General features: G+C 30.0%; 3 protein-coding genes across 12 annotated transcripts in view; 2 read left to right on the forward strand and 1 right to left on the reverse strand.

Annotated features, from left to right (window-relative positions):
• Window positions 1–2,362, forward strand: part of LOC111624567 (cyclin-dependent kinase 12-like) — a 121,395-nt gene extending 119,033 nt beyond the window's left edge. For 3 of the 8 annotated variants that reach the window (XR_002756598.1, XM_023367453.1, XM_023367456.1), the window contains 2 exons: window positions 1,289–1,329; window positions 1,432–2,362. Coding sequence is in view for 6 of the 8 variants with exons in the window: in XM_023367456.1 (XP_023223224.1) it covers window positions 1,289–1,321 (33 nt within the window). In the remaining 2 variants the exon portion in view is untranslated. Of the gene's footprint in view, window positions 1–1,288 lie in introns of all 8 variants that reach the window. The other 5 variants (XM_023367454.1, XM_023367457.1, XM_023367452.1 and 2 more) reach the window with 3 other exon arrangements.
• On the reverse strand, window positions 1,355–3,763 carry LOC111624570. 2 transcript variants are annotated; one of them, XM_023367461.1, is made up of 3 exons: window positions 3,342–3,763; window positions 3,219–3,293; window positions 1,355–1,525 (listed from the first exon to the last, which is right to left on the reverse strand). In XM_023367461.1, the coding sequence occupies exons 1-3, from the start codon at window positions 3,618–3,620 to the stop codon at window positions 1,391–1,393; spliced, it is 489 nt and encodes a 162-aa protein (XP_023223229.1). In that variant the 5' UTR covers window positions 3,621–3,763; the 3' UTR covers window positions 1,355–1,390. The 2 variants fall into 2 exon arrangements, with proteins under 2 accessions (XP_023223229.1, XP_023223228.1); XM_023367460.1 differs by having other exon boundaries at window positions 3,219–3,762.
• Window positions 1,490–27,529, forward strand: LOC111624569 (inositol polyphosphate 1-phosphatase-like). 2 transcript variants are annotated; one of them, XM_023367459.1, is made up of 5 exons: window positions 1,490–1,621; window positions 24,498–24,745; window positions 24,810–25,071; window positions 25,145–25,319; window positions 25,398–27,529. In XM_023367459.1, exons 2-5 carry the CDS (start codon window positions 24,506–24,508, stop codon window positions 25,882–25,884), a joined length of 1,164 nt encoding a protein of 387 aa, XP_023223227.1. In that variant the 5' UTR covers window positions 1,490–1,621; window positions 24,498–24,505; the 3' UTR covers window positions 25,885–27,529. The 2 variants fall into 2 exon arrangements, with proteins under 2 accessions (XP_023223227.1, XP_023223226.1); XM_023367458.1 differs by lacking the exon at window positions 1,490–1,621 and adding an exon at window positions 3,876–3,975.

The raw sequence follows: 27,529 nt of genomic DNA on the forward strand, positions 1-27,529 counted from the left end.
AATAATGTAAGGACCACTCTAGAACAAATGCTCAACCGGCGTTCTACAACTTGGAGAAAGGTATGCATTGCGTTTAGATAATGGTTAAAAGAATATCAATGATTATCGAAGCATTCCGATTATCTTCGCGATATGAATGTTCTGTTCGTGCTTAGAACTGAAAAAACTCATTCTGTCTAAAATAGTCGATTCACACGACGCTGCGACACCAGTGACGTGTGGGGAAAAAAACACTAGTGAAGAAACACTAGTGTCAAGAATTGTTTCAATCTGAATTCGTAAGTTTAGCATAACTAGTATTTATTCGTAATGTTAGAATAATTTACTTTAAATCCAGTCTGTAAATAATAATTGAAAACAAGTAGCCTATCTTCTCAGGTTAAAAACTGAATCTACTTTGAAACGTTATTTAGCAAACGAAAGTGAAAAGAATTTAATTTTAGAAATAATTTTGCCATTCATGTCCGGTAGGTGGCGAGGCGTCGTGCCGCTCTGTAATTCTGCGCATGCGTACATCATGAACTTTAATGTTCTAATTCTTGCTAGCGATTATAAAACAGTACGATTTCCTGTCAAGCAAATTCAATTTGTTGCGTAAAACACATCAAAAATATTTATAAGCACGATACTTCATTAACTAAATATTTTTACTTCGTTGAAGTACTTGAAACTTTCAATGTCAGTATATATAACACGGAAAAATGTATTCAGAATAAATTTGACTTGTATCAGTAATCCAAAAAAAATTACATACATAATTCTTTTAAAAATTTCTAATGTGTATGAGTGTTAATTTTTAATGTTTTCATGTAAATTGTTTTAATATAGTATATTAGTATACTAAATGAAATATTTCTTTAAGTATGTTAGTGATGAGACTACAAACTAAGCAATAATTATGTTAAAATCACTTCCAATTCATAAAAGTAAATTAAGTATTTTATTTGCTGTTATAAAATTATTCTTTAATAGTTTTATTGTCAAATGTTAAATTATAAATCTTTTGATATATTCCAGATAAATTTTTTTTGTAATATATGCACATTAATTAATTTTTTTAAAACAAAAAAAAATTGAGTTTTTATTTATAACTGCTGTATATTATACATATATACAAAATGTTTGTACTGTACATGATTAAAATTGCTATACACTAAACCCGTTTGTTTAAAATCAAAATTATAATTTCATATTTAAAATGTTATGTTTTGGAAGAAGTAATAAATTTATTCAGATGCCATTTCATTAAAAACTATTTTTAAAATACATTATCCTTTTCTCTTTTCAGGCGTTAAAGAAAAGTGATGAGTCTTGCATATAGTACAGATGGTAAGAGTAGTTGTAAAATTATTGTTCATATTTACAGATGATAAGCTAAAACATCTCGTAATCAGTTATTGTCTTTTCTCTCTCGTTCCAATTCCAACCAAGGATCTTCAAGCATAGAAGAGTTAGCATAATTGCTAATGTTGTCGCTTCCGCCGGGATTGCAGTTGGAACTACGACGGGAGTCACGGAAATTATGCTAGGGGGAAAAATAAATAAATATAAATGGAAAGTTTTAAATTGTGCAACTAGACGGAAATTGAAATTCTCAATAGACAACAAAATAAAGATTCAGGTGAGCAACAAGATCTATGGTCACTTGATGTTTGATTATTAATCAGTGTTATGTCGTCGATAAAAAGAATTTATAATAATTTGGCCGTTAATTCCCTCTGTACATATGAAAATATCTCGTGAGTGAATGACTTTTGTTATTTGATTGAATGCAATCTTATTTTGATTTTTTTTTTATTAGTAATAATATACAACAAGTTCTTTGTATATCTGTTTTGTTTACATAAAATTAGAATTGGAAAATTTATTTTCGTAAGGTGTATCCATACAGTCTGCAAAATGTTAAGTTATAAAGAAGTGTGCCTCGACTAATAATTTTTGCTCCATAAAACTCTCTAAATTGAGAGTATGAATCTGTTAAAAATAAAAAATTGTGGGTAAACATTTTTGTGTGTATATAATGCTTGTAATTTTTTTAAAATATTTACTTAAATTTAGATAATTAATAGGCAATGTTTCTAATCTGCAATGTTCCATCACAAAAATCAGTAAAAGTTTAATGTTATATTTTGGGAGAGTCTGTGATTTAAATTATTTGTACTCAAGTAAGATGGCAGTTGTCTCAACATCCAGAAGCCACGGCAACGGTCTTTCCATCATCCCAGAATCAGCAAGAAGTGATTTGGTCAATAATTTATCTACTTCCAGTCAATGAAAAAGTTTGATGTGTAATAATTACTATTGATGAAAAAGTAGACAGTCAGACGTGTACATGTGGAATGGAATAAAATTGTCAAGAAACTTTTGCTTTTTTGTTATCTAAAGAGTTTCACATTACAAAGTTGTCACAGTCTGCTCTTACATTTAAAAAAAAAAAGCAGAACATTTTGCTAATTTTGTTGATATTTAATATCATCCTAAATTTGGATTAAATTAATAAACAAGTTAGTGGAAGAGCAGAACGTGATAATTTTTACACATGATCAGAAGCACTATGCATAAAAACAATGTTAGAAATCACAAAGTAGCTCAGGATTTCAGGTAAGAGTTTATTAATTTGATTCTTTACAGAAATTTTCAAATGTAGAATTATCATTCTTTCATTGTTAAGTAAACAAATCGGTATTTAAATCATACTTATCAATAGAAAGGCAACGTTACTTAGTAGTAAACACTAACCCAGAAATGTTTAGGATTAAAGTAATAAAATTTTTAAAACATGATTGAATAGTATTTAGCATAGTGATTTAAAATTAACTCGGAACTAATATTGCTTTACTTAGACTATTTTAACTGGCAGAAGCCTAGAGAGATTCTGGAATAGGTATTCAATTTACCTTATAAAATTATACTAAAATTAAGTGCTTTCAATTAAAGGGATTAAGGATGCTAAGAGATAATGGGTGCAATGGCTGGTAAAGTGAGCCAATTTCATTTGAAACAGACTTGCTTATCAGCTAAATTAAAGCTGCAGTGCTGCTTTACCATCAACACCCCATGAGGAAGGGGAGGATGAGTGTAACTAGCAGACCATCCCAGAATCTCAGGTGGAGCACTTCAGATGTGCACGCTTGGATGTTTACAGTAAAATAAATAAATGTTCCCATTACCGTTACGTGACCCTGCATACAATTATATAAATGAACGTTAAACTCTACCTTTTTCTTCCCATAATTCTTTCCACCGGAACCAGAATCAAAGGATTCCCAGCTCAAATTAGGCGTGCGTACGAACGAACCAGAACCATAGGATTCCCAACTGGAATTAGGCGTGCGTGCGAATGAAGGACCCGGAGATATATAATTAGATTGATCGAAATGGTGGCCGTAGTACGGCGAACGATTAGAATTCGGAGATTCGAAATTATAGCTTCGATTCGGTGTCCTGGGGCTAGCGTTACGAGACGATAAATCGGGCGAAGGTAGTCCTATAGGGGACGAATGCAGACAACGTGGTCGCCTGTCGAATTTGCTCCGTTTCACCTGCGACGGATCGTCGAATCGTTGATTATGATGGACAGCATTGTAGTAAGGACTTCTGTTGCGATCATTTCCGTACATAACTTGCACCAACAGTCCAAAAAAATTCTTAAAAAAACAAAAATATAACGATATCACGTTGGTAACAAAGAACCTAACATGCAGTAATGGCGTCCTCTGGCAGAGAATATAATCTCAAACCAGTAATTTTGCCTTAACCTCTTTTTTTTTTTTAATCGAATAATACAGAAGGATATTATACTCAAGAAAATGATTTTAGACGATTTCGGAGTATTTATTTACGAAAACGATTCAAAAATGGCCACGGCGTTCGTAACAAAAGTTCGTCTGGTTTTCGACCGGGGAGATGCGGTCACGTGATGCGCTTCCGTCATAGAGGATAAATGTCGATTTAATGCAATTAAATGGTCGAGAGGTAAATATTCCGTCGCGTATCGTTAACGTAAATGTTTAGGAAATTTTTGTAATTGTATAAGTCCCGATACGTTTAACGGTTATTAATTAGAATTTAATTGTTATTGACGACGTCGTCGTCTAGTTATAACGGATAATGATAAATGTAATTAAAAATCCGGCTTGCCGAGGCGTAATTTAAGGAACATTGTCGATTCGGATACGTTCGGGTTTATTTTGACAGGTTAATTCGTTTGGCAAGGTTGGGTTTTGATGTTTAATTATTTATAGTACGAAGCGGAAGCTACGCCTGAAAATAGCTCACGATCTGTTAATTAGATTTGGCCGACGTCGAAGTTCTTTCATTAGAACTTGTTTCGTTTAATTAAGTTCAAGTTGGAAAAAATTATGTAAGCGCGCTTTCACAAGTCCTCTTTCGTGTAGAGGAGAATCGCTTATCGTTAGCGAATTTCTAAGAATTACAAGTGTTGATCCCTTATCTATCTGCGTATTTATTATTACATGGTAGATAAATGGAGTTGGGACAGATCCCAAATGGTGTCTCTACCGTTTTTACATAGGTTAAACGTCTCTGCTAGTGTGTATATATATCTATTTGGGTCTACTACATAGTTGTAATTATATAATAAATGTGCAGATAGCACATGGAAGTTGGGAGGTTGCAGATAACCTATTTTTATATACATAGAGACCTCAAAATGTGGTCTTTTCTATCCTAGATTTTTAGCTGTGACCTTACTGGCCCACCTTTATATAGTTCTACATGCAAATATAATAATTTGCCCATAAAATCAAGCATTTTGAAATCATAATCTGGAATACAAGTTATGCCGTGTATTTATTAGTGTTATTATTATAAAATAACACACCTTTAATACCTTAAATCTACAATATGAAACAAGTACTAAAACTAACATTTTCGATTTAATATTAAGATCTTTTTTCACGTCGATTGACATTCCGCTATTCAGAATGCAAAACGAACAATGACAGATTACAAAATTAAGAGAGAAAATTTAAAAGTGTATAATTATAACAACATTAGTCAGTTTTAATATTTTTGTACTGGAGATATAAGGTATTAAAGGTGTGTTATTTTGTGGTTTATGCATATCCAGTTTTTAATAGTAGAGAAAGACATTATTATTATTTCAATATTTTGTAGTTCTTAGTTTATTTTTGAATTTGTTAGATAGAGACTTTTAAATTGAAAAGTTTTAAAAAATCAAATGTAAGATGCTTTGAGACAAGAAACGTTATGGGAAATAGGAACATTTTTTAAAATGAAAACAAGATAGGTATCTTACTGTAATACGATAATGAATGTTTGGTTTTGAAATAATGAACAGCTTTTCTTTGCTTCAAAGTCACCCTTATTACTATTTTTAGTTAACTGTACAAAAAAGAAAAATATTCATTTACAGTGTTAACATTGTTTTTTAAGTATCTATAATGCTAAACTTGATTTTTGTGCATCTGAAATATTGGGTAGTTGCAAATGAAATGACTGTTTTTTAAAATTTGAACTCTTCGGCTTTGTAGGTTAACTTTTTTGCGTGAATAGTGCTGTGTGTGTGTGTGCAATTGGAAGAGCACACATAATATGTGAATTAAAAATGTAATCTTATTTATATTGTGAGTTCCACATGTTTCAGAGTACTTTTTTCTGATAGCATGGAATAAAATGAAATTGAATAATTTTCTTTTATGTAGTATAAGCAGGGACATAACACAGTCAAAGCAACCTGAAATATCAATAAAACTTTTGGTGAGGATTCTGTGAGTGAGCAGGCAGTCAGGCAATGGTTCAAAAAATTTCATTGTGGGAATACAAATCTCAAAAATCAGAATTGAAGAACATCATCTGACTGTCCAAGAAGTCTTTGAAAGGTTGAACATACCAGACGATATTCAACCATTTCTCGACATCTAAACATGTTAGGAAAAATCAAGAAGCTCAACAAATGGGTACCACATGAACTCAGTGAGAGAAATAAATAGCATCATTTGGAGGTTTGCAGTTCTTTAATTATTCACCACAAAAATTAAAGTATTTATGTGATATTCTTCTCCAGCAACCTTATTCTCCAGACTTTTTGCCAACAGACTATCATACTTTTTATACATTTGGACAGTTTTTTGGCAAGAAAAGTCTTCAAGGAAGAGCACATAATAAAAAGTATCTTTGATGACTTTTTGGCTTCTCATTCTCATGGTTTCTATTAAATTGGCATTAATGCTTTTCTACTGCTTTGGGAAAAGTGTATTAATGTTGGTGAAGATAATTTTGGTTGAATATGTAAGTTTTAAATTAATAAACATTTAAAGTCAGAAGTAAATATAAGCCATTTTATATGCAACAACCTAATACTTTTCTGAGATTTAACAGTAGAAGTTAAATAAGTTAGTAGAAGTCAATTTTTTGTGGGATGTAAATATATGAAAAGAGGATGAAGACTGCTGAGAGGGAGTATCAAAAGAAAATTTATCCTGTGCCCCATACTTTACACTGGTCCATTAAGATTTGGGCAAATTTGACAGAAATGAATGTTTTTTTTCACATAATGTAAATTTTAACTAAGATGTTTAAGAATTAAAGTAGGGATTGGAAGAAATTTTTTAACTAAACAGTTTTAAAAACCAAGTCTGAAACTTATTAAATAATAGATTAATAATATTATTTGCAGTTGATGAGGATGATGATAATCAGAATATGAAGTATAAAGAGGACTCAAACTATTAGACAGTTTTAGATCCATATATATCTCAACAGTTCTCATAAGAGAGAGTTATAAAAAGAAATATATAGAAAAGTGGCTATATTCTTGTAGAATACAACTTAAGGAATATACAATTTGTATAATAATTGAATGTATATTTGTTATTTTAGACAGTCATTATATAATGCTCAATAATAAAACAAATCAATATTTAAAAAATCAGTTGCTTTATTTTCAAACTTAAAAGACCAGTTTCTAAAGATGTAATATTTTTTTTTATAGGTTTTACAAATTAAATGAGAACATGTCTTTAAAATACCTGACAGTATGTGAAAGATTGGCATTCCAAGCAAATGATACCCAAATAGTAATTGGATTTTAATAAGTTTATTAAAGTTATATGAATTAGTAACAATTGTAAATACTATTGTCAGTTTATTCACTCCACTTCTGCTGCTTCCCTTGAGGCAAGAAATGATCTACTTTGTTTGGTGTCAAGGGTAACTGCCCATTTCATATAATGGTAACCTATGCATCTCTGTTGTAGACAGACTGAATTTATCAATGCATGAATATATATCAGTTATATGCAGAAAATAAGGATAAAGGATACATTAAAATTCATTTAATTGACAATTATTAAAACTCAAGACATGTTTACTTGATGATAGATTATTTTATGATTGAAATGAGTGTCTTCACTTCGTTAAACTTAATAATATATAATTTTTTAAAAAAATCATAACACTTTGATATATAATTTATAAAATATAATTATTTAAGTCTGTAAAATTCTTAGTCTTATTACTTTATAAATTGCTCTGATAGTTTTGAGGCATACAAAAGTTAAATTTTACAATAAAAACATGCTTAAATTAAAATTAATTATTTAAGATAATGTCTGACATTAGTCAGATCTTTAATTTTGTAATTTGTTCACATATTGATTTGAATTAAATTGAGGAAACTTCATGACAGAATGAACTTCATATGTGATAATTCTTTTAATTATATAACAATAAAACTGTTCATTAAATCAAATTTCATTATTAACTTTTATAGTAGTAATAAATCTTACAGCAGTAAATACATTATCCAAATATGCATATAAGACAATAAAACTATTTTCAATACTTATAAAATACAAAAATTGTGAATTTTAAAATTTAAAATGAATAGTTTATTAGAATTCTTAAATTTTAATTAAAATTTTAAGAAAAGCTTAATAAAATAAAAATTTTGTAAAAACCTAAAAAAATATTTTATATTTATCTTATTTCAAGATGTTTGCTGTGTTCTCTATAGCAGTGTTTCTTAACGGGGGCCCATAAGAAGTTTTCCGGGGGCCACCAAATTATGCAAAATTTCCTTCAGAATATAATAATAAGAAAATTCATGTATAACTGAATATCGCATTGAAAAGTGAAATAAGAAAGATAAGTAAAAAAAACTAAATACGAAACTTTATTTCTTATTTCTTCCTACATACAACTTTGTTAGTACAGAAGAAATAAATGCAAATATGCTACTTACACTGCAGTATTTACTTCTTTTATTCCAAAATAATTCTAAGAAACTATTAATGCTTGGAAGTTTAAAAATAAAGCAATAATAAAAAAATCAGTTTATTATAGATAATTTAACAAATATAAATTATTATTTAAAAACATGGGGGTCACAAAACAATTATGAAATATTTGGTGGGCCACAAGTATAAAAAGGTTAAGAACCACTTCTCTATAGAATGAATCCATGAAAAAATTATGCTTATGTAAAATAACATATATCTTGGCAGATAAGACAAGGTATAAATTTTCATTCAAGTTTTATAGTAAGCATATATCTGTCCTATAAGACCACCCCCAAACTATCAACAGCCTATGAATTTAGTTTAGGTCAGCAATCATCACCTGAATAATAATACTGTATAGTGTATACGAAATTATGTCCTATTCATAATTTTTTAAATGAACAAATTTTATTTTTTTGAACCTTGCAGCCAGGGGCGTGTCGCGACATTTGATGATAGGGAAGCTGTGTTTCTATAAGAAGCCGGCATCCAGGGACAATCAGTTAATTCTTTCTTTAAATGCATTTTTAATAGATTATTTATCCGACGTACTTAATAAACAAGTTCATTATAATTACCTCTGTTATTAGATCCAATATATTCCATATGCCCTCTAAATGCCAATTCTTGCTTTGATAAAAATATATAACATCTATTTATTTAGATATATTATATCTATTACCCATAATTATCTCGTTACAATTTTCAATATTTATTTTATATTATTTACTAATGTTAAATTCTATTCCGCTTCGATTTCCAAATTGCTTCAAATACGAAAGAATCGACGATTTTTCGTGTCTTTTGCCAGCTAAATTGTCAAAGACATTCTTATTCCACACACTAATTTCACTCTGTAAATGCATTTTTATGCATTTACAGAGCCATTTTATCGTGAAAATATCGAACAAATTTTTTTTTTGAAGCGTTTATATTTAACTTAGGCATTGGCCTTTCTCTTTTAATAATGTTTTCTTTTTCATTATATGATCTCGAGCCAAAACTTTTTTAAAATAAATTTTCAATATCGCAATTACATTCCGAATCGCTAGCCACGATATAAGGGCTAAAATTAAAAATAAAATTATAAAAACTTACTTGGTGAAATAAAATGTGTGGTGGATATACATACCTGGTACAAAACATTCTTCAATTGTATGAATATACTTTTAAAGAAAATTATAATTAAATATAACTTTGTAATGAAACGTACATGAAAATAACATAAAATATTCTTTACTCTTTAAATCTTAACCACTTAGTCAAATAGCTCCCTACGAGTGGAATCAGAGACGGTCCTGCTAGGTGTGCGGTGTGTACTGTACATGCACGCGGGCTGCCAAATCCCGAGGGTGCCGATACCCTCGGGATTTGGCAATGTCAAATGTTTCTTTTGTCGCATCACTAATATACCTCAAAAGACGCGACAGGGTTCTTGTAAATTTTAAACGTTTCTCACCATAGCTGTAAAAGTCTATATGTTAAACTTAATAGATTGTCCGTCTTTTGTTTTCTAACTAATTCGTTTTAGGACCAGGTGTTGTCCACGGAAATTTCCAAAATTTACAACTTTTCGGTCACTCTCGTCGAACTGGAAAAATTTCTGTCTTTATTACATCTAATACAGTATTTCGAAGAAATCAGTCCCCACTGTACTCGGCTATAGATTGGTTCGGTTAAGCTTTTGTTTAAGTAATATTCCGGCTCTTTCATCAGGGTTTTGTTTATGTCCCCAATTCCCTAATCGCTTAATTATTTAACTACTACTTAAGTAGAAATAAGTCGAAACCAGTTACTTTGTACTCGAATATTTGTAGTCTCGGGAAAAAAGTGGAAAGACAAATTTTTATGACAAACGGATACATAAATCGTAAATTTAAGGAAAATAAATTCTAGAGCCTTTTCTGTACCTCGTGCATCTCTCTCATTCATTAAATTTAGTTGTAAATGACGCTGTCGAAGTAACGGTTAATTTTTTAACATTATACAAGAATTGTACACGTTTTTTTCTACATCCCCTTAAAGATGGGATGTACGAAATCGTAATATCACTGGTTTAACATCGAAATCCGTGAGTAATATAAAATCGGAGAGCGGAATAAATATATCAAATATTTTAATGGATTTTTTAAACTCCTGTCAACTATACAGAACTATCGTAAAAACATACCAGTAAATTCTTATCGGTTGGGTTAAGTTATAAATCTACTCGTTATTCACGTAATCGAAATATCTAGTGGGCAGGCGGCTAACAGCCCAGAACCGGTCCTTGATAGAATTGGAATCTTTATATGTGTGCAGCTTTCACCCAAGGTCGTAGGCTTCCACCGGCTAAACCGGGTGAGGTTGGTGCTCTGTAAAGCGCATGCGCAAATCTGGCTTTTCGTAATCTGAAAATACAGGAGATTCCACTCCGCCACTAATATTCTAATATACAATAGCAATTTTTTTTTCCACGTGTAGTATAGAAATTTGTAATAAGATACATAATGCGGTTATAATAAAATATTGTGCGATTATTTTCATATAATTAAAATTAATATTTATTTATTTTTTAGAGAATACGAGGGAAGCGGCGCTTCCAATGCTTCTAATGACGGCACGCCACTGCTTGCAGCACTGCCTTGCAATTGTTGAAAGCATTGGCACTGATTTGGGCATTCGGGTAATGACCTTGACTATTCAAAAAAAAAAGATGTATGGCTATTCTATTTTTTGGACATACCCTACTCTCTTCTAGTAAATAATTATGGTTTGTCCATTTTTTTTTACAATGGTTTTAATTTATATAAATTTCAATCTAATTTTTTTTTTTGTATCTGTCTACAAGACGACTCCAGATTTTGGGGGGCTTTTTTTTTTATGATTCAACTATTGTCTTATCTGCCGAGATATATGGTACATAAGGCTTTGGAACTCTTGAAATATTCATTCAGTATTAAAATTTCGAGTTTGGACAGATGTTTAATTAATAATACAGAGCAATTTAATATATACAGTAATACCCCACTTAACACTGCCTCGATTAATGTTGATTCGATGTAACATGTCTGCTCAAAGCCTTAAAAAATGCTCAAAATTTACATAGATTCAAATTATCACAGCATTTTATTGTTTCGTATATAATACGATTATTTATGAACATGAATCAATCAGCAAAAGGTGGTAATTCATTGTAGCGCTATACTTCCCTTAAATCTATGTTTGTTTTGTGCAGTTTTGGAAAAAATGTTACATCTTGGATATCATAAGCAATATCAGCTTCGCTTGGCAAGAATTAACTGAAAAATGCATGAGTGGAGTGTGGAAGAAGTTATGGCTGAAGGTATCCAAGAATTCTCGACTAGAAGAGCCTATCGCTGTATCGTTAGGTTGGCCAAATTGTCAACCTAATTGGTACAGCAGGACTAGGAGATGTAGACAAGTAGGATATGGAGGAATTACTGCAGGTTTCTGGTGAGAGCTTTACCAATGACGATCTTCAAGAACTGGCAGAACAAAGAATTCATATAGAACTGGAAAATAGTGATTCTGAAAACGAAGAACCCAAAGAATTTCTCTAAAGATTTCCTTAGTAAAAGTCTGATAACGATAACTGAAATCATTGATCAAATTGTAGCAAATGATCCAGATTTTGGAAGGAGTGCAAAACAAAATGAGGCATTTTGGATGCAATCTTCTGCTATTGACATTTAAGGAAAGAAAAAAGCAACAAATGAAACTACATAACTTTATCGCAAAAGAAGAATTTCAGAAAAGCCAGGACTTCGTCACAAAAACGAACTTTACATTTCTGTGTGCATATGTTTATGTATTATTTAACATATATTATTATGCAAATTAATATAAAAATAATTTAAAATTATAGTAAAATTTGTTTATTTTTGGTCATGTGTTCCCCTTTCCCTATTTACTCTATGTTAAAATGATTTCGTTTAATGCTGTTTTGCTTAGCACTTTGTCGTCTAGGAACACATCCCCATGTTAAGCAGGTCTTACTATATATATAATTACTCTGTATTATTATTTAAACATTAATTAAATATTATTATTATTAAGATAAATAATTTGGGAAATTTAATTGGTTTTTGATTGAATAACCTTAACATTAAATAAAGTATATTTGCAAATTACTGCAAAAAAATACTCAGTTTATATCAAATGCAATGTAAATTTGTCTTGCATATTTTAAATCCTTGGATATTTGAATATAGTTGAAGAGGAATATAATTTATAAAATTTATTATATGATAATATAACATTAAACATATGTTAGTTCATATAAAATTTCAGAAAGTGATCCCCATTCAAATAACAATAATAAATCATATTTTGAAAACATTATTTGGAAATTGGTAGTTTTGTCTGTAACATCTTATCTTGACTTCAATTCTTAAAAGAAATATGTTTAGTTTAATTTTATAGCATTGCCTGTTTGAAATAATAATTGCAAGTACAGTACAGTTGTTCCTTGATAATCCGACAGGTATGGGACCAAAGGGGTGTCTGGATTACTGAATCATGCGATTTGTGAAGGGTAATTAAATAAAAGTATGGCACTAAAACCCTACACACAAAACACACACAAAAACTCTACTCCAACTGTTCGAACAGAACTGCTCACGGAAAACACACGAAATGTGTGTCATCATGTAAGAATTGAGTGGGGAGATTCATATTGTGACATGCTTCTGTGCAAGCAGACACGTAAAGGAAACTATGGTGACCTTGACGGGAGGTGTGTCAGACTACTGAGCATGTCGGATTACAAAACGTCGGACTATCAAGAGACAACTGTATTATAATAATTAATTAAGAGTGTTTGCACTTAAAGTTATGACAAGAAAAATAAACATTTTGGGCAGAAAAATTAAAGTTTAATATTTAGTTGAGTATTTTAATTGCATATTATTACAGTTATTCACAAAGACTCATTATATAATATATAAGTGGAAAGATAATCTGCACTTAGCTGATCTATAAAATTATGTATAACTCATATATGATTGATTTAAATGGTCAAACTACTATAGGAAATTTATTCTTTATTTGGTAATGTTTTTGACAATTCTGTATTCAATCACAGCTTGAAATAAATACTGTACAAATGATACAGAACTCTTTTGAAATTGATTTGTTAAGTTTACAAAACACTTATTATAGAATCTAAATTTGAATAAAAATAATTTTTTTGTACCAAATTAACATGGTTGAACAAAGAATAATTTTGACTTTCTAAGCTTACAGTTTTTAATTAATGTATAAAACCTAGCACCATACTATATCATATACAGGGTGATTTGAAATGTATGAAAATTTTTTGCATATATTTAGAATCAGCCTATATATAATTGATTAATTCCAAACTACTGAATACATTACTGTTTTTAAATAACTGTAATGAATAATGAATTTATTTAAAATTGAGTTTTTGAAACTTTAATGATATGCACTTAGATGATATTTACAAGGATATGTTTGGCAATTTTTTTTGCAATGAGTATTGAAAAATAACGATGATTTTGATAGATTTAAAAAAGAAACGTTCTTTATAAATAGTGCCATCATCATTATTTTAAATGAATGGTATACATGTAAGAATTCAAATTTTAATTAATATTTTATCAAAATACAGATTGAGTTTATTGTAAATAAGTACCTGATAGTTTTGTATTAAGTGAATAAAACAAGGTATTTCTGTCGTGGACAAAGGATCTTTAATATTTTTTAAATTACCTGTGTGTAGATTTTAAAATTATAATTTGATTTTTCTAGCATTGAGTCATTCAAATGACTTATATTTTATTCATATTTTCTTTAAAAATTCAACTTATATTAAATCATTTACAACTGTAGTACAAATAAACTTTAGATATAAATCAACAAATATGGTTGGAGAGTTGCTTTCCATATTTTTTTACCATGACTAATGTTAAAGAATGAGTATAATAAGTGAAATGGGTGTTAATAAAATACTTGTGATTTTATAAATAATGTATTTTAATGTTAATATAAAAATTTTTAGTATATTTATTTACTTTGATAACATCGAATATCAAAGCATATCTATTGAGTAATTAATTGAAATAATTTTATACTTGATTTTATTATTTCTAAATATATAAAAAAAAAAATTTTAAATGCTAGCTTAATACTAAGTAATTTAAGGTTAGGCACCATCTCACTATCAGGCTTACATTTAGTTATAATGTTAACTTAGAATTGTTATCTTAAAATTTCAGTATTGATGCATTCAACTTGTCACATGGATGAGTAAGCTAATTAAATACATACTAGACTTGTTTTCCTATTACCTATCTTCATGGGTGTAGCCAGGAAGGGCATGGGTTGGCACCCCCCAGTAACCTGGTGCCCTCCCCAGAAAATTACAGCCAAAAAAGTGTTGAGCCAATTTGCAAAAAGAAATAAAAAGCTGAAGCTAAATTAGCTTCAGCTTTTTATTTCTTTTTGCAAATTGGGTGTAGTGTATCTGTTACCGCTAAAGCTCGAAAGTCATTAATGTGTACATTACCTAGCTAATCTGCAGATTAACTAGGGTGATCCGTTAAAGTTGCTAAAATTGTTCTATTTCTCAAATTACCTAGTTAATGTGCAGATTATCTAGGTAATCTGCAAATTACCTACTAGGCACTCGGTAAAGTGAAAATAAGATCTTTGCTGGAACAACAGCAATGTTTCTGTACGCTTAAATTAACATAATGTTCTTTATTTAATTTTCGATATCTAAAGAATCAAGTTGATAGAATCAATCATCAACCAATTAAAAAGCATACAAAAAATCAAACGGTTTAAAATATTAATACAATTAGGGAAATTATTATATAGATAACCACCTATGGAATTTCGGGACTTTGAGTATCTATCTGAACTGAGGAGACCGAGACGACTTCAACAATACCCTACTTTTGGATCGGAGACGAAAAATAATAAAGTTACCATACTTTTTCTGGTGATCACATGATATAATTGTGCAGTTAATGTTACCTATGGTGAGTAAAATGGTGGCTCGTCTCTGATTCCAGCAAACAGAAGAAAGGAAACAGTGGGGATGCACGTTCTAACCTAACCTAACCTAATCTAATAAATTATCATAATTATTACCACCCAAATTATTAGAATAGGTTAGGTTAGGTTTGAACGTGCGTTCCCACTGTTTCCTTTCTTCTCTTTGTTGGAATCAGAGACGAGCCACCATTTTACTCACTATAGGTAACATTATCCAATTGTGCTTACTTATTAGTGCAGTCTAAAGATTGGTGACACTTTGAATTTCATAGCAATTGGTTTTTGCGACAAGCACACCTATTCGTGGCACATCTATTTGTGGCAAAGATCTTATTTTCACTTTACCAAGTGCCTAGTAGGTAATGTGCGGATTACCTAGATACTCTGCACATTATTTAGGTAAGTTGAGAAATGGAACAATTTTCACAACTTTAACGGATTACCCTAGTTAATCTGCAGATTAGCTAGGTAATATACACATTAACGACTTTTGAGCTTTAGCAGTAACATATCCACTGAAACTCTAGATCAGGCATAGCCAACATATGGACCACTTAATAAATTTATGCGGCCTACAATTAATCTCTGAATATTGGACTTAACTTCAAATAATTGCTCAAATGGATCCGTGATAATTCCTTATATCCTTACAATGTGAAGTTATAGGAAAGTTGAGAAATTCTGACACAAAAAAAAAAAAAAACAAAAAAGGTCAATGGCTTTCTGTGTGCAATGTGAAAAGTGTATCTGTAATCTCTATGTAGTTTAGTCTCTCTACGGGGTGATGCCACAATAAGTTCTCGCATCACCTGAAAATCTTGCTAGAGCCACCTCTGGTTTGGGCAGTGAAAAAAGTTTTCTTTCCAATTCGGCCTGGAGGAAAAAACTGTTGGCACTATGATTAAAGGAAGTTTCATATTTTGTGTGTGTTAAGTTATTGTCGATTCTTATGGAAATTTCATCTTAATGAACAATAATTTGAAATAATTCAATTTTGTGTCAGGTTGGCCTCTACTAGACCCTCCATAACAAAACTCTGATTACGCCAATGCCTATCTTGAACTTCATATTCAAAATTAAAAACAGAAAATAGAACAAAAATATTGGAATGCTGAACAAGGTTTAATTGTTATTGTTTAATTACTGTTAAGATATTAGAATTTGTAGTTTTAAATATTAAACTGAGAACATCACATTAGATATTAAATATTTCTTTGAAAAAGGTACTGTACATAAGATTGTATAGTTTAAATATTGAATACATTATTTCATAAAGTGAATTTTATAAATGATGGAATTAATCTGTCATTAGTATAATTATTGTATTTATAAGAAATAAATAATTACAATATACGCTACCTGTATAAAAACAAAACATAAAATTTATCATAAGTATTATGAAATGCTCAAGTGTGCAAAGAATAATGATTCAGCAAAAAAAGTTACACTGATGAATCATAATATACTCTTAAATTAACCTATAAAATGAATATTTTATTCATTCTTATTTGAGTATTGTTTGAATGATTAAAATGTTTTGTTCATGCAAAACATTTCAATACTAATATGTTTCAACATACAATTTTTTTGGTCGATTAAAATATCTGTAAATGCCATGTTACAGATAAATAAGTTTTGTTTAATTGTTTCAGTATCAAGTAGCAAATTTTGAATAACTGATAATCTGAAGTTACTATTTGCTATATTTTCAATTTTAAGAAAATTCTATCCATTTTGTAATGAGATGCTCTTATTTCAAACAATTGATATAAGTTTCTAAATTAGAATGTTTTACATTTGAGTCATTATCACTTTGCTTCATTTATTAGTTAATTTTTCTGAAACTGGGACATTGACCTATTTGTGTATAAATATTACAAAAAGATATTTTCATTCAAAAAGTAATGTAAGCTTATTTGTAGAAATAGACTTGTATTATTCAATATATTCTGTTAGTTATTTTATAGAATATTTTAGAAGAAATAAATTAATTATCACTTATTTAAAATGCAAGAGAGAGAAATAAATTTTATAGTTCATCCAAAACTGTTTCATTTTTATTAATTATTGAATTTACTCTATCATTTCAGGTAACTTACAAATGGTTAAGTAAAGTACTATCACTAAATTGCAACTCTGCAAAACAGTATGTATTTATTAATTATAATAATTTATTTTTCAATTAATCTTTTGTTGTTGAATAATTATAAGCTTCTGGTTTTCTTGCAGAAATACAAATATTATGTAAATAAAGTACTTTTGATATATTTTATATTACCAAACTCTTCAAAAAAAAAAACAAAAAATAAACAAGCAAAAACAAGTTTTAAAAATAACAATAAAAAGCATTTTTAAGTTTATATACATTTAAAAAATAATGAACATTTTGTAAAATGTAAACAAATTTTAAGTTTTGTTTAAAGATTTTAAAGATGAAAATTTTGGTTAGATTTTAACAAGATATTCATTTATTTAATTTGGACTGGTATATATTGTATTTCTTCAATTCTAAGACACACCTTGAATTTGAAGTTTCAACATTTTCTTTTTGAAGCAAAATCTTTAAAATAATCACTTTAATTAAGTAATAAATACTGCTGAACATTACAAAATTTTTATCCTGGACACCCTTTTTCCTGTTTGTCCCTGCTTGCTTTTAGATATCTTGTATCCAAAGGCATCTTTTCAAAAATTTGTATCAATGTACTATTTTTCTTTTATTATTTAAACAAAGATAGACTATTGATGATAAGTATATTAAAATCAATTGACTGTTACAGTATATAAAAATGAGTGAAACGTTGACTTCATTTGAACTAAATACAACCCTTGTGCAGTATAGCTTAGTATCATCTATTATTGATGCATAACATGGGATGTAAATATAATATTTCATTTATTGTAAGACTAGTAGCCTGGGACACTCCCTAGTGGGCGTTATTTACAAATTTCCATGAGGCACGGTTCCTTTGACTTTTTTGTTCCTATCAATATGCTGTACAGCTCTGTTAAAGTCCCAATGGTAAGATTTACCCTCCGAATGAAGAGGTGGCGACCCCCANATAAATTTTTTTTTAAAACTGAGAAACACTTTACAATCTTTGTAAACTTTTTCCATTCTTTAATTTTTTTTAATTTGCTGTTTATTGTGTATGTGTATATTGCTGTTCTAAAGTATTGTACACCTGTTGAATTTATGAATCAGCAGAATGTAAATAATATTGGTGTAACCTAAGAAGAGGATAAGTATTATCAATAAGTAATAAATTTTGCAATTTATTAGCATCAAAATTAGAAACACTGCTTTTTTTGCTGTTATAACATGGAAAAGTGTTGTAATCTTAAATGTTTACTTTCCTATTACTTTCCCAGTTGTTGTTATATAATAATGTAATTGTCACATTTAACCCTTTAGGTTTTTGGAATCTCAATGTTTTCAGACCCTCAACCCAAAAATATCAAAAAAAAATTAGTGTATGTGTTGGCATCTATTTTGTTTAATATCTCAGGATGGGTTAAAGATTAAATAACAAGATTTAGCATGGTAACTTGTGTATGAGGGCCATTGATGCTATTAAATTTTGATGATTATAGGTTGAGGTGATGGGGAGATAGAGGCAGTTGTGTGTCACATCTCAAGTGGGTCTAACTTAATGAAAACTTTACTTGTTATGGGCATTTACAACATTTTGAGAAACTTGTCTCTACTCCCAAAATGAAGCCTTTCTTGCCTTTTATAATAATTAATAATATAAAAGTTTCTTTTTTATAACAGCCAGGAAATTTACATTGCTTGTTGTTGGATTTATTTTCTTTTACAGTATGTGCTTTATTATTATTATTAATGTTATTCAAAATAGTAAAACTATAATGAATGAAATAATAAGAGTTTGAAATCAGACTTTTCAGCTTTGATAAACTGACTTTGTGAAATTTTAAATTTTTTATAATTAGATTATCAAATTATTCTGTAAAAAAATTTATTTGTAGTCTTAGAAAACTGTTTTAATCTAATAAAGCATTTTCTATTTGAAGATTCTTAAATGGCATCAAATTAACAAACACAATTGTTAATTATGTTTGTTTCTTAATTACAGAATTCAAAATATATAGGCTACAGCAAGATTATGTTATAGTCTAATTGTTTAGTTTAGGATGTTGTTTATTCTTGAATTAAAGTTTTGTTCAGTTCTAGGTGTACAAGTATTACCATCATCTATATAGGAGGGTAATACCCAAAGTAAGGTCTTCTATTTTTTATAAATAAAGAAACATTTATTTTCAATAATGTTTACACCATTTTAAAGCTTGGACCTTTATCTATTTTTTTACATAATCACCATTTTAGTCAATGCATTTTTGTAGGCACTGTGGCAGTTTTTGTATGCTCATGTCATACTAGCTCACTGCCATTTCATGTTAAACCGATTGAAATTCATCGCCAATTGACAGAAGCGTGGGGCGAGTCGTGCATGGATGTCAAAAATGTTTGCAGGTGGTTTAGGAAGTTTGCCACTAGTCATAGTGAAATTCACACCGAAGAAAGAATCGGGAGACCATCAATTTCCAACAAAACAGTGATGAAGCTTGAGCAAACCATGCATGAAGATTTACAGGTTTCTACAGATTATCTGTGCATTTTGGTTCCTCAGGTTTCCTGAAACACTATTCATAGGATTTTAATGGAAAAGTTCCAATATCGGAAGGTGTGCACAAGATGGGTCCCATGACCTGGGCATACATAAACTGCCACAGTGCCTACAAAACTGCATCAACTGAAATGACAATTATGCAGAAAAATAGATAAATGTTCAAGCTTTAAAATGATGTGAATTCATTGAAAATAAACATTTCTTTGAACTTATAAAAAAAATAGGAGACCTTACTTTTGGGATTACCTTCGTATATAAATGAGGTTGTTTGTTAGTTTGCTATGCACACCTAGATCATTTGGTCAATTGCTACAAAACTTGACACTTAAATTCACATACTTCTAACAGATAATGTCATGCATCCCACCCCAGAATATTGATTGGATTTCTATAAATCAATTACCATATATTTCTGCAGATAAGATGATAGTTGAATCATAAAAAGAAAGGCTCCCAAAGTCCGGGGTCGTCTTATAGGACATCTACAAAAAAAATTAGATTAAAATTTATATAAATTAAAATCATTATTAAAAAAAACAGAAAAACCATAATTACAGTAGAACCTCGATTATCCGGACTAATTGGGGATGAAGGTAGTCCGGATAAGGAAAAATCCGGATAATCGAAACAAATACTTTAATTTGTCTTTTAATGATGATACAACACATTTTCTTTTCGATGACATATCGGTAATATTAAAAATAAATATTGTATTTAAATCGTGATCAAATTTTCAAGTAACAAACGTTCGTATTGAATTTGGACTACTACTGACCAACGCTAACAGACTACCTATTGTTTAAAAGGCCCTCTGGTGGCGCAAGAAGACGGATTTTATAAAATAAAAAGCAGTTGAAACTGCATTTTTATGAATAAAAATTTGACAAACTATTTATCGTTTTATGACGAGTAAAATTTTTTCGTCGCGTTCGCGGCTTTTAAGTAATGCATAAACCTTCGAGGCGCGAGGCCCTTCGGACCGCGAGGCATAGGCGGTGGCCCACGTCGTCCATGCCTTACGCCGCCCTTGGTCATAGAAATGATGTAATTTGAATATAAATTATTTATAAATACGTATGTCAAGTTATATTTTTATTACTGCGTAAAATATATTTATGAGTTTACGACCACTGTGCTGAGTGAGACGTTGTTGAAACAAAAAATGTTATGCATTCCATCAAGTACATAAACAGTGTCGTAATTCGCCAAGTGCAAATCAGCAAATTCGTAAAATTTTTGTTTATTTTGAACAATCCGGATAATGGAGGTTCTACTGTATTTACTAGAGAGTAGGGTATGTCCACAAAATAGAATAGCCCATACAACGTTATTGTGAATAGTCAAGGTCATTACCTGAATGCCTGAATCAGTGAGAAAAAAAGGATATATATATCATTTATATCATATATATGTATACAAAAAATATATTAAAAGATATATATATATATATTTTTTTTTAATTATATTATATTCACTTAATTACTGCAACAGGTAGCACACAGCACTTTCCTGCATAGAGTGTTGTGTTTTCCCTTGTACATCATGCTTTTTCTGTTAGCAGTAGAGTCATACTAGTTATATATCTAACTCTGTTTAGTGGAAAATTTTTGAATTGAAATAACATGACTTCCAGTGCAAACCAGAAATTTGTATATAGTTAGTCACCACCTCCTCTTAAGCTTTCCATATCTGGTGTCAACATTCATCTATCTAACTCCATTCTGGAGATTAAGGAAGGACAGACTGACGAAAGTGGGGATTTATCAATCTACAATTTTTTCAAATTGCAGCTTAACAAGTACCCTCCAATAACTGAGTTTATAAAATCACCAAACACTGGCAGTCAGTTGTGGATTCACGCATCTCCATAGACTGACAACAAGAGTTTTCTTCACATTAGCCCCTTGGCAACATCTGACACTCGTCTGAGGAGTGTCCTATGACTAGTATCATAGTATGTGCAATACACTACAATACTACCAATACAGCATCTGACTGGCCATTCCCATCATTAGATTCACATTAGATTCAATAGGCTTGAGATACAGATAGATACTTCTGTTTACTTTTTTATGATTTTTTAGCTTTAGGTTAAGTTTTACAGTTTTTATGGATTTCATTATCTTGTGAAACATTATATCATGACTTTGGTTTGTTCCATTACGAATAAATCGGTCTGTACTGTTTATAAAGCTCTAAATAACTTTAGCAAGTGTACAGGATGTCAACAGAGGACACTATCCTAGAATACAACAATTACACCTCATGTCCTAAATCTGCATTGGCACATTCATATATCACTAGACTCAATGGGTTTTGTTGTGGAACCCCAAATTTTATTGGCATTACCCTAGGGTTCTGTGGAACACAAGTTGGGAACCTCTGATATACAGTAGAGGAATAAAGAATTTTTAAATTATGTTAGATTGGTCACTTGGTATGATAAACCCTTACATAAGATAACCTTTGTAGTTGTATAAACTAAATACTATAATGTAATATGATAAAGGGTTAGAAGTATGAAATAATTTTAGTGTTTTTTGCCTGGTCAATGCCAGGCTTACCTGCTAGTTTTAAATATATATAAAAAGATTTTTATGTTTATGCTTCTAACACAATAAAGTGGTATAAATTAAGACACTTGGTGGGTTTTCTCATCTTTATTTAGTTGAATAATAATTTTTATCTTTTATAGTGGTTTTTCCATTTCTTTTAGTTATATATTTCTCAATCTTATTTGCTAGATTTATTTTGATGATTTTTGATTCTGTATCATTTAACTTATTACATATACGATCTATGTCTGGTATTATGTCCAAAGCATTCCATTGGTTAGGTCCATTAAAATCTAGTCCATTTTGTATTGTCAATACAAAATGGACTAGATTTTAATGGACCTAACCAATGGAATGCTTTGGACATAATACCAGACATAGATCGTATATGTAATAAGTTAAATGATACAGAATCAAAAATCATCAAAATAAATCTAGCAAATAAGATTGAGAAATATATAACTAAAAGAAATGGAAAAACCACTATAAAAGATAAAAATTATTATTCAACTAAATAAAGATGAGAAAACCCGTCAAGTGTCTTAATTTATACCACTTTATTGTGTTAGAAGCATAAACAAATTGTAAAGCACAGTTTCATATCATCACAATATATAAAAAGAATTAACCAAAATTAATATACATTGCAAGCACTACAGAGCTTCTCATTGTATTGTGCTCTGGAATTCTGACAATTAATTAATTTAATTTAAAACTAATCTCTTTGTAGACTGCATATTGTAACAAGGATATACTACTCAAATACCTTATAAATGTTAACAATGTCTACAAAAGAATTGGAGCAGCAACAAACAAAAAAGTAATTTACAAAAGGAATCATACAGTTTATCAAATGTTAAGAGCAGACAAAGATGAAGTAGACCAAACATTCTTCCCGGAGTATATAGGATTCCAATAACAGATAAAAGGCGACAGAAAGAGCTGTTTTACATTGGAACTACAGGGAGAGCGCTCAAAGAAAGACTGATGGAGCACAAAAGAAACATAAGAAATGAGCAGCCAGTCACAGTGCTAGCAACATACATTCTAGCAGACCCTCTAGAAGTTATAGCGGAATGCGATAAGACAAAGTTGATACAAAAAATTCACAACAAAAAACACCAAGTATGCAGAAGCTTGGCATATTTACAAAACCAGTCAAGAAGGACAAGCAGTCAACTTTAGAGAAATAAGTAAGACATCAGCAGCTTGGAGATCAATCATAATGTAACATTTCAACAAAAAAGAACTGTAGCGAAGTGACAGTATATAGTGAGAATACATTTAGAAAAATATGCATATTAAGTATGCAATCTAGCTACACATGCATTAATGTTTTTGCTTTTATGGTCATGTTTTATTTTTATGTATTTATTGATGTATCTTATCAGTTTTTATTATTTTATCTTATTTTATTTATGCCCACTTATAATGGTAACCCAACAGCATGAGATTACGCACTAAAAGTTTTTTTTTCTTAAGTGTTCCAAAACGCATTTATCATTAATACAAGTCAGTCAGCATTTGATTTTCATTCGTTCTTGATAAAGGTCATTAAAAATGACCAAAAACGTTTGAAATTATTAATAAATTTGGACGCAGTTTATAAGGTATTTGAGTAGTATATCTTTGTTAATTTAAAACTTTGGATACTGGCTTTGAATTATCGTTTTCTTATAATATGTTAATATTTTATTTAAATTGTTTTGTATTAGTAGTTTTAAAAAAAGGAAAATTTGGCATTGGGTACTTGAAGTAAATACCCAATGCCAAATCATCTCTGTTAATTGTATTGTACTTTTGAATTTGCAGATTTTAAACATAAATGAATTTTATTTTTGCAGTAATTACTTTTCACATCAATACGATGACATTTTGCATGAATGTTTGTGGTAGCTATAAAATAAATTTGATATTCATTGATTAAGTTGATTTTTATATAAATATTTAAAAAATTATTTTTTAAATTTTGTTAATACTGCATTTTTTCCTGTTGGCAGAATTTTGAATGGTTATGGCCGTAGACTGTTCCAGGTTGCAGCCTGCAGATAGTTTGTTGCGTGATGTGATAAATGTTTCAGAAAAGGCTGCCGAAATTGCACGTTCCTGTCGAGCAGAGCGAGAGCTGTTCTCTTTGCTGATAGAAGAAAAGAAAGATGATAAGAAAAATAGGCGGTTTATCAGAGATTTTAAGACCCTGGCTGATGTGCTAGTCCAGGAAACTATACGATATGATCTTGATAGAAAAGTAAGTGTTGCATTCTATATTAATTTCATCACAATAATTTGATAACTTAATTCTTTATATTTAGTACCCAGATATTGGTTCTCACATTTATGGAGAAGAAGAAAATTGTTTTACTAATGCCTTGGGAGAATCTATTTCTGTTGTAATAGATAAATTTCAGGAAAGTACAGTTTCCAAATTGACTACAGTTCTGGATGGAAATGTAGAAGCAGCTAGACTCTTAGCCTTGGCTGTACATCGCAATGTTAATGTTGATATCATTACACCTTTTGATGAAGCAGTTAATTTACCATTAGATAAAATTGGAATTTGGATAGATCCCATTGGTGAGATTTTATTCTTTTTAAATACAACTTATCATGTGTTTTACATTTAATTGGAAATAATAATATTCTTCAGATTCCACATCTGAATATATTTATGGAATCTATGAAGATCTGAATTTATCAGAATTGGTTACATCCGGTTTGAAATGCGTATGTGTGTTAATTGGTTTGTATCATTTAGAAAGTGGCCGTCCCATCTTGGGAGTAATTAATCAGCCATTCCACATTTGGGATTCCACTTTGAATAGGTATAGACAAAATCCGTCTTTTAATAATTTATTTATTATAAACATCTAGTGATTAATTTTTCTGTATCTATTTCTTAGGTGGTCAGGTAGATACTTCTGGGGATTGAGTTGGAATGGAATAAACAAATCATCACTGAAACATATAGATGGAAAGCAGACCGGTAGGGTAGTTATGAGCAGTAGTGATGATGAAGAACTAGTGCGTATCTTAAAACAGAAATATGAAGTCGTATTTGTCGCTGGAGCCGGATACAAACTGCTGGCAGTGTGTCTGGGTCTGGCAGACTTCTATGTACTCTCCAAACATTCCACCTACCGGTGGGATGCATGTGCACCACATTCGCTCCTGCTGTCTCTTGGTGGAGGCATCGTGAGCTATCAGAAAATTCTGGCAACAGCATCCGGAGACCTACAGGATAGCCTCTGCAGTCTACAACTGTCTTACCACTCCGTCGAAGAGGACAGTCAGGGAGTCGACCGATGGTGCAATAAAACTGGAATGATTGCCTACAGGGATTCCGAAGCACTAGTGGAATTAATCGAATATATCAGATGTCACAAATAGTCTGCAACAATCTAAAAATTCATAATTATGATAAAAAGCTTTATTCATTAATATATTAGAAATATATAATATACTTAAAAAGAAAAACTAATATTTTTAGGTAAAATAATCAAATATTTTGTAACCAAAATCATGAGTAGATATAATTGTTTTAAGATAAATCTATTGTATCTGCAATTTGAGAGTTTATTTTTAATCGAACAAATTGTTTAAGTTTATATATTTTATATTTTTGTTGTTTGTGAAAATATTCGTTTTTACATATTTATGAGATTATAAAAATGACTTGAGACCAAATAGACACAATATATCAGTATATTTGTAACTCTAATCAGTAAAATAAAAGCATATTCTTCTAGTTTTTAATGTTATAACTCTCTTATAGAGAATTGTATAATGTGTTACTTATGTTAACATCTTGTTCCAGATACTTTTATAATTGACAGAAAAATAGAACATATATATCATTCCCTACGCAACTGTTGCTTTTGTGTTAATGGTAAGAGTTGACCAGAAACAATAGTTAAAATATTAACTGCCCTTATTTAATATTATAAAAATTAAATTGCACAAGCAAACCATGAGCAAATCACAGTTGGAGAAATTTAGAATGCTTGATGTTAAATAAATCTTAATTTATTACTTGATTTTCCAAAATATGTGAATTTCATCCAAATTCAATCTTTTGCAAATCAAGTTTACCTTTTGCGCATAAAAGATGAACTCGAAAAGGCATTTCCTAACGTATATTCGATAAATAAATAAAGTTTACTAATGGTAATTTCTTCAATATGTACTATACATATTCATCTATATGAAATTACCACCAGTTGTGCAAGAGAACCATTGTACTGTAGATTAAGTTGTGTGTAGACACAATTTTCTAATGACATGTGATAAGTATTTCATGTACTGTAGATCTCTGTATAACAATAAAATTTTGAATTTGTTAACAATTTAATTATTATGTACAAAATGCTTGGGGAAAAATTTTCTAGAAATTCTTGATATGCTAAAGGGTGAATTTGGAGTGAAAATTCCTGTAAAAATATTTGACTAGTTCTTGCCAAATGCCTATGAAAATATTAAAAAGAATTTTTAATGTCTTAAATATTTAATTTAGATTTGAAGATTGTTTACTTAAAATGCTATTTTATGCAAATTCCTGAGAGCTAACACACATTGTTAGTGTAAAGTAAATTTTTCTTGCTTTATCATTTATGACTTCCAAATAAGTTCTAAGTTGGTCACCATAACTAAAGTCTACTTAAAAATGATATGAAACTGATTAAGGATGAAAGATGCGTCCAAATGATTTTTCTTGTATTTATTCTCTCAATTATGTTTTATAATTTAAGTTAAAGTAGAAGTTTGTTAATGAAGTACTGTACCTACGTGACCAGATTGGTGCCGGATTATCTGGGGTATTTGTATTTTCACAAATTCGAACGTTGCAAATTTATTCGTATCAATCCTAAGTGCATGACTATACTATATTCAAATTGACTGAAAAACCTATTGGATTGTCAACGAATACACTATATTGCATAAAATGGCGTGTTTTAGGTACAGTACTGTATTGTACATCAGGGGCGTGCCGTGACATTTGATGATAGGGAAGCTGTGTTGCTATAAGAAGCCGACA

The sequence above is a fragment of the Centruroides sculpturatus genome, unplaced genomic scaffold (genome assembly GCF_000671375.1).
Source record: "Centruroides sculpturatus isolate CEXI.00-Female unplaced genomic scaffold, Cexi_2.0 scaffold15, whole genome shotgun sequence".
NCBI classification, from domain to species: Eukaryota; Metazoa; Arthropoda; class Arachnida; order Scorpiones; family Buthidae; genus Centruroides; species Centruroides sculpturatus.

Excerpts from the sequence above, each read along its gene's own strand:
- LOC111624570 (XM_023367460.1), bottom strand. The coding sequence starts at position 3,620 with ATGTACGGAAATGATCGCAACAGAAGTCCTTACTACAATGCTGTCCAT. Across the intron at positions 1,526-3,218 it reads AGAATTATGGGAAGAAAAAG|CATAATTTCCGTGACTCCCG; the intron begins GTAGAGTTTAAC and ends TTTTCCCCCTAG.
- LOC111624569 (XM_023367459.1), top strand. The coding sequence starts at position 24,506 with ATGGTTATGGCCGTAGACTGTTCCAGGTTGCAGCCTGCAGATAGTTTG. Across the intron at positions 24,746-24,809 it reads GATATGATCTTGATAGAAAA|TACCCAGATATTGGTTCTCA; the intron begins GTAAGTGTTGCA and ends CTTTATATTTAG. Across the intron at positions 25,072-25,144 it reads AATTTGGATAGATCCCATTG|ATTCCACATCTGAATATATT; the intron begins GTGAGATTTTAT and ends AATATTCTTCAG.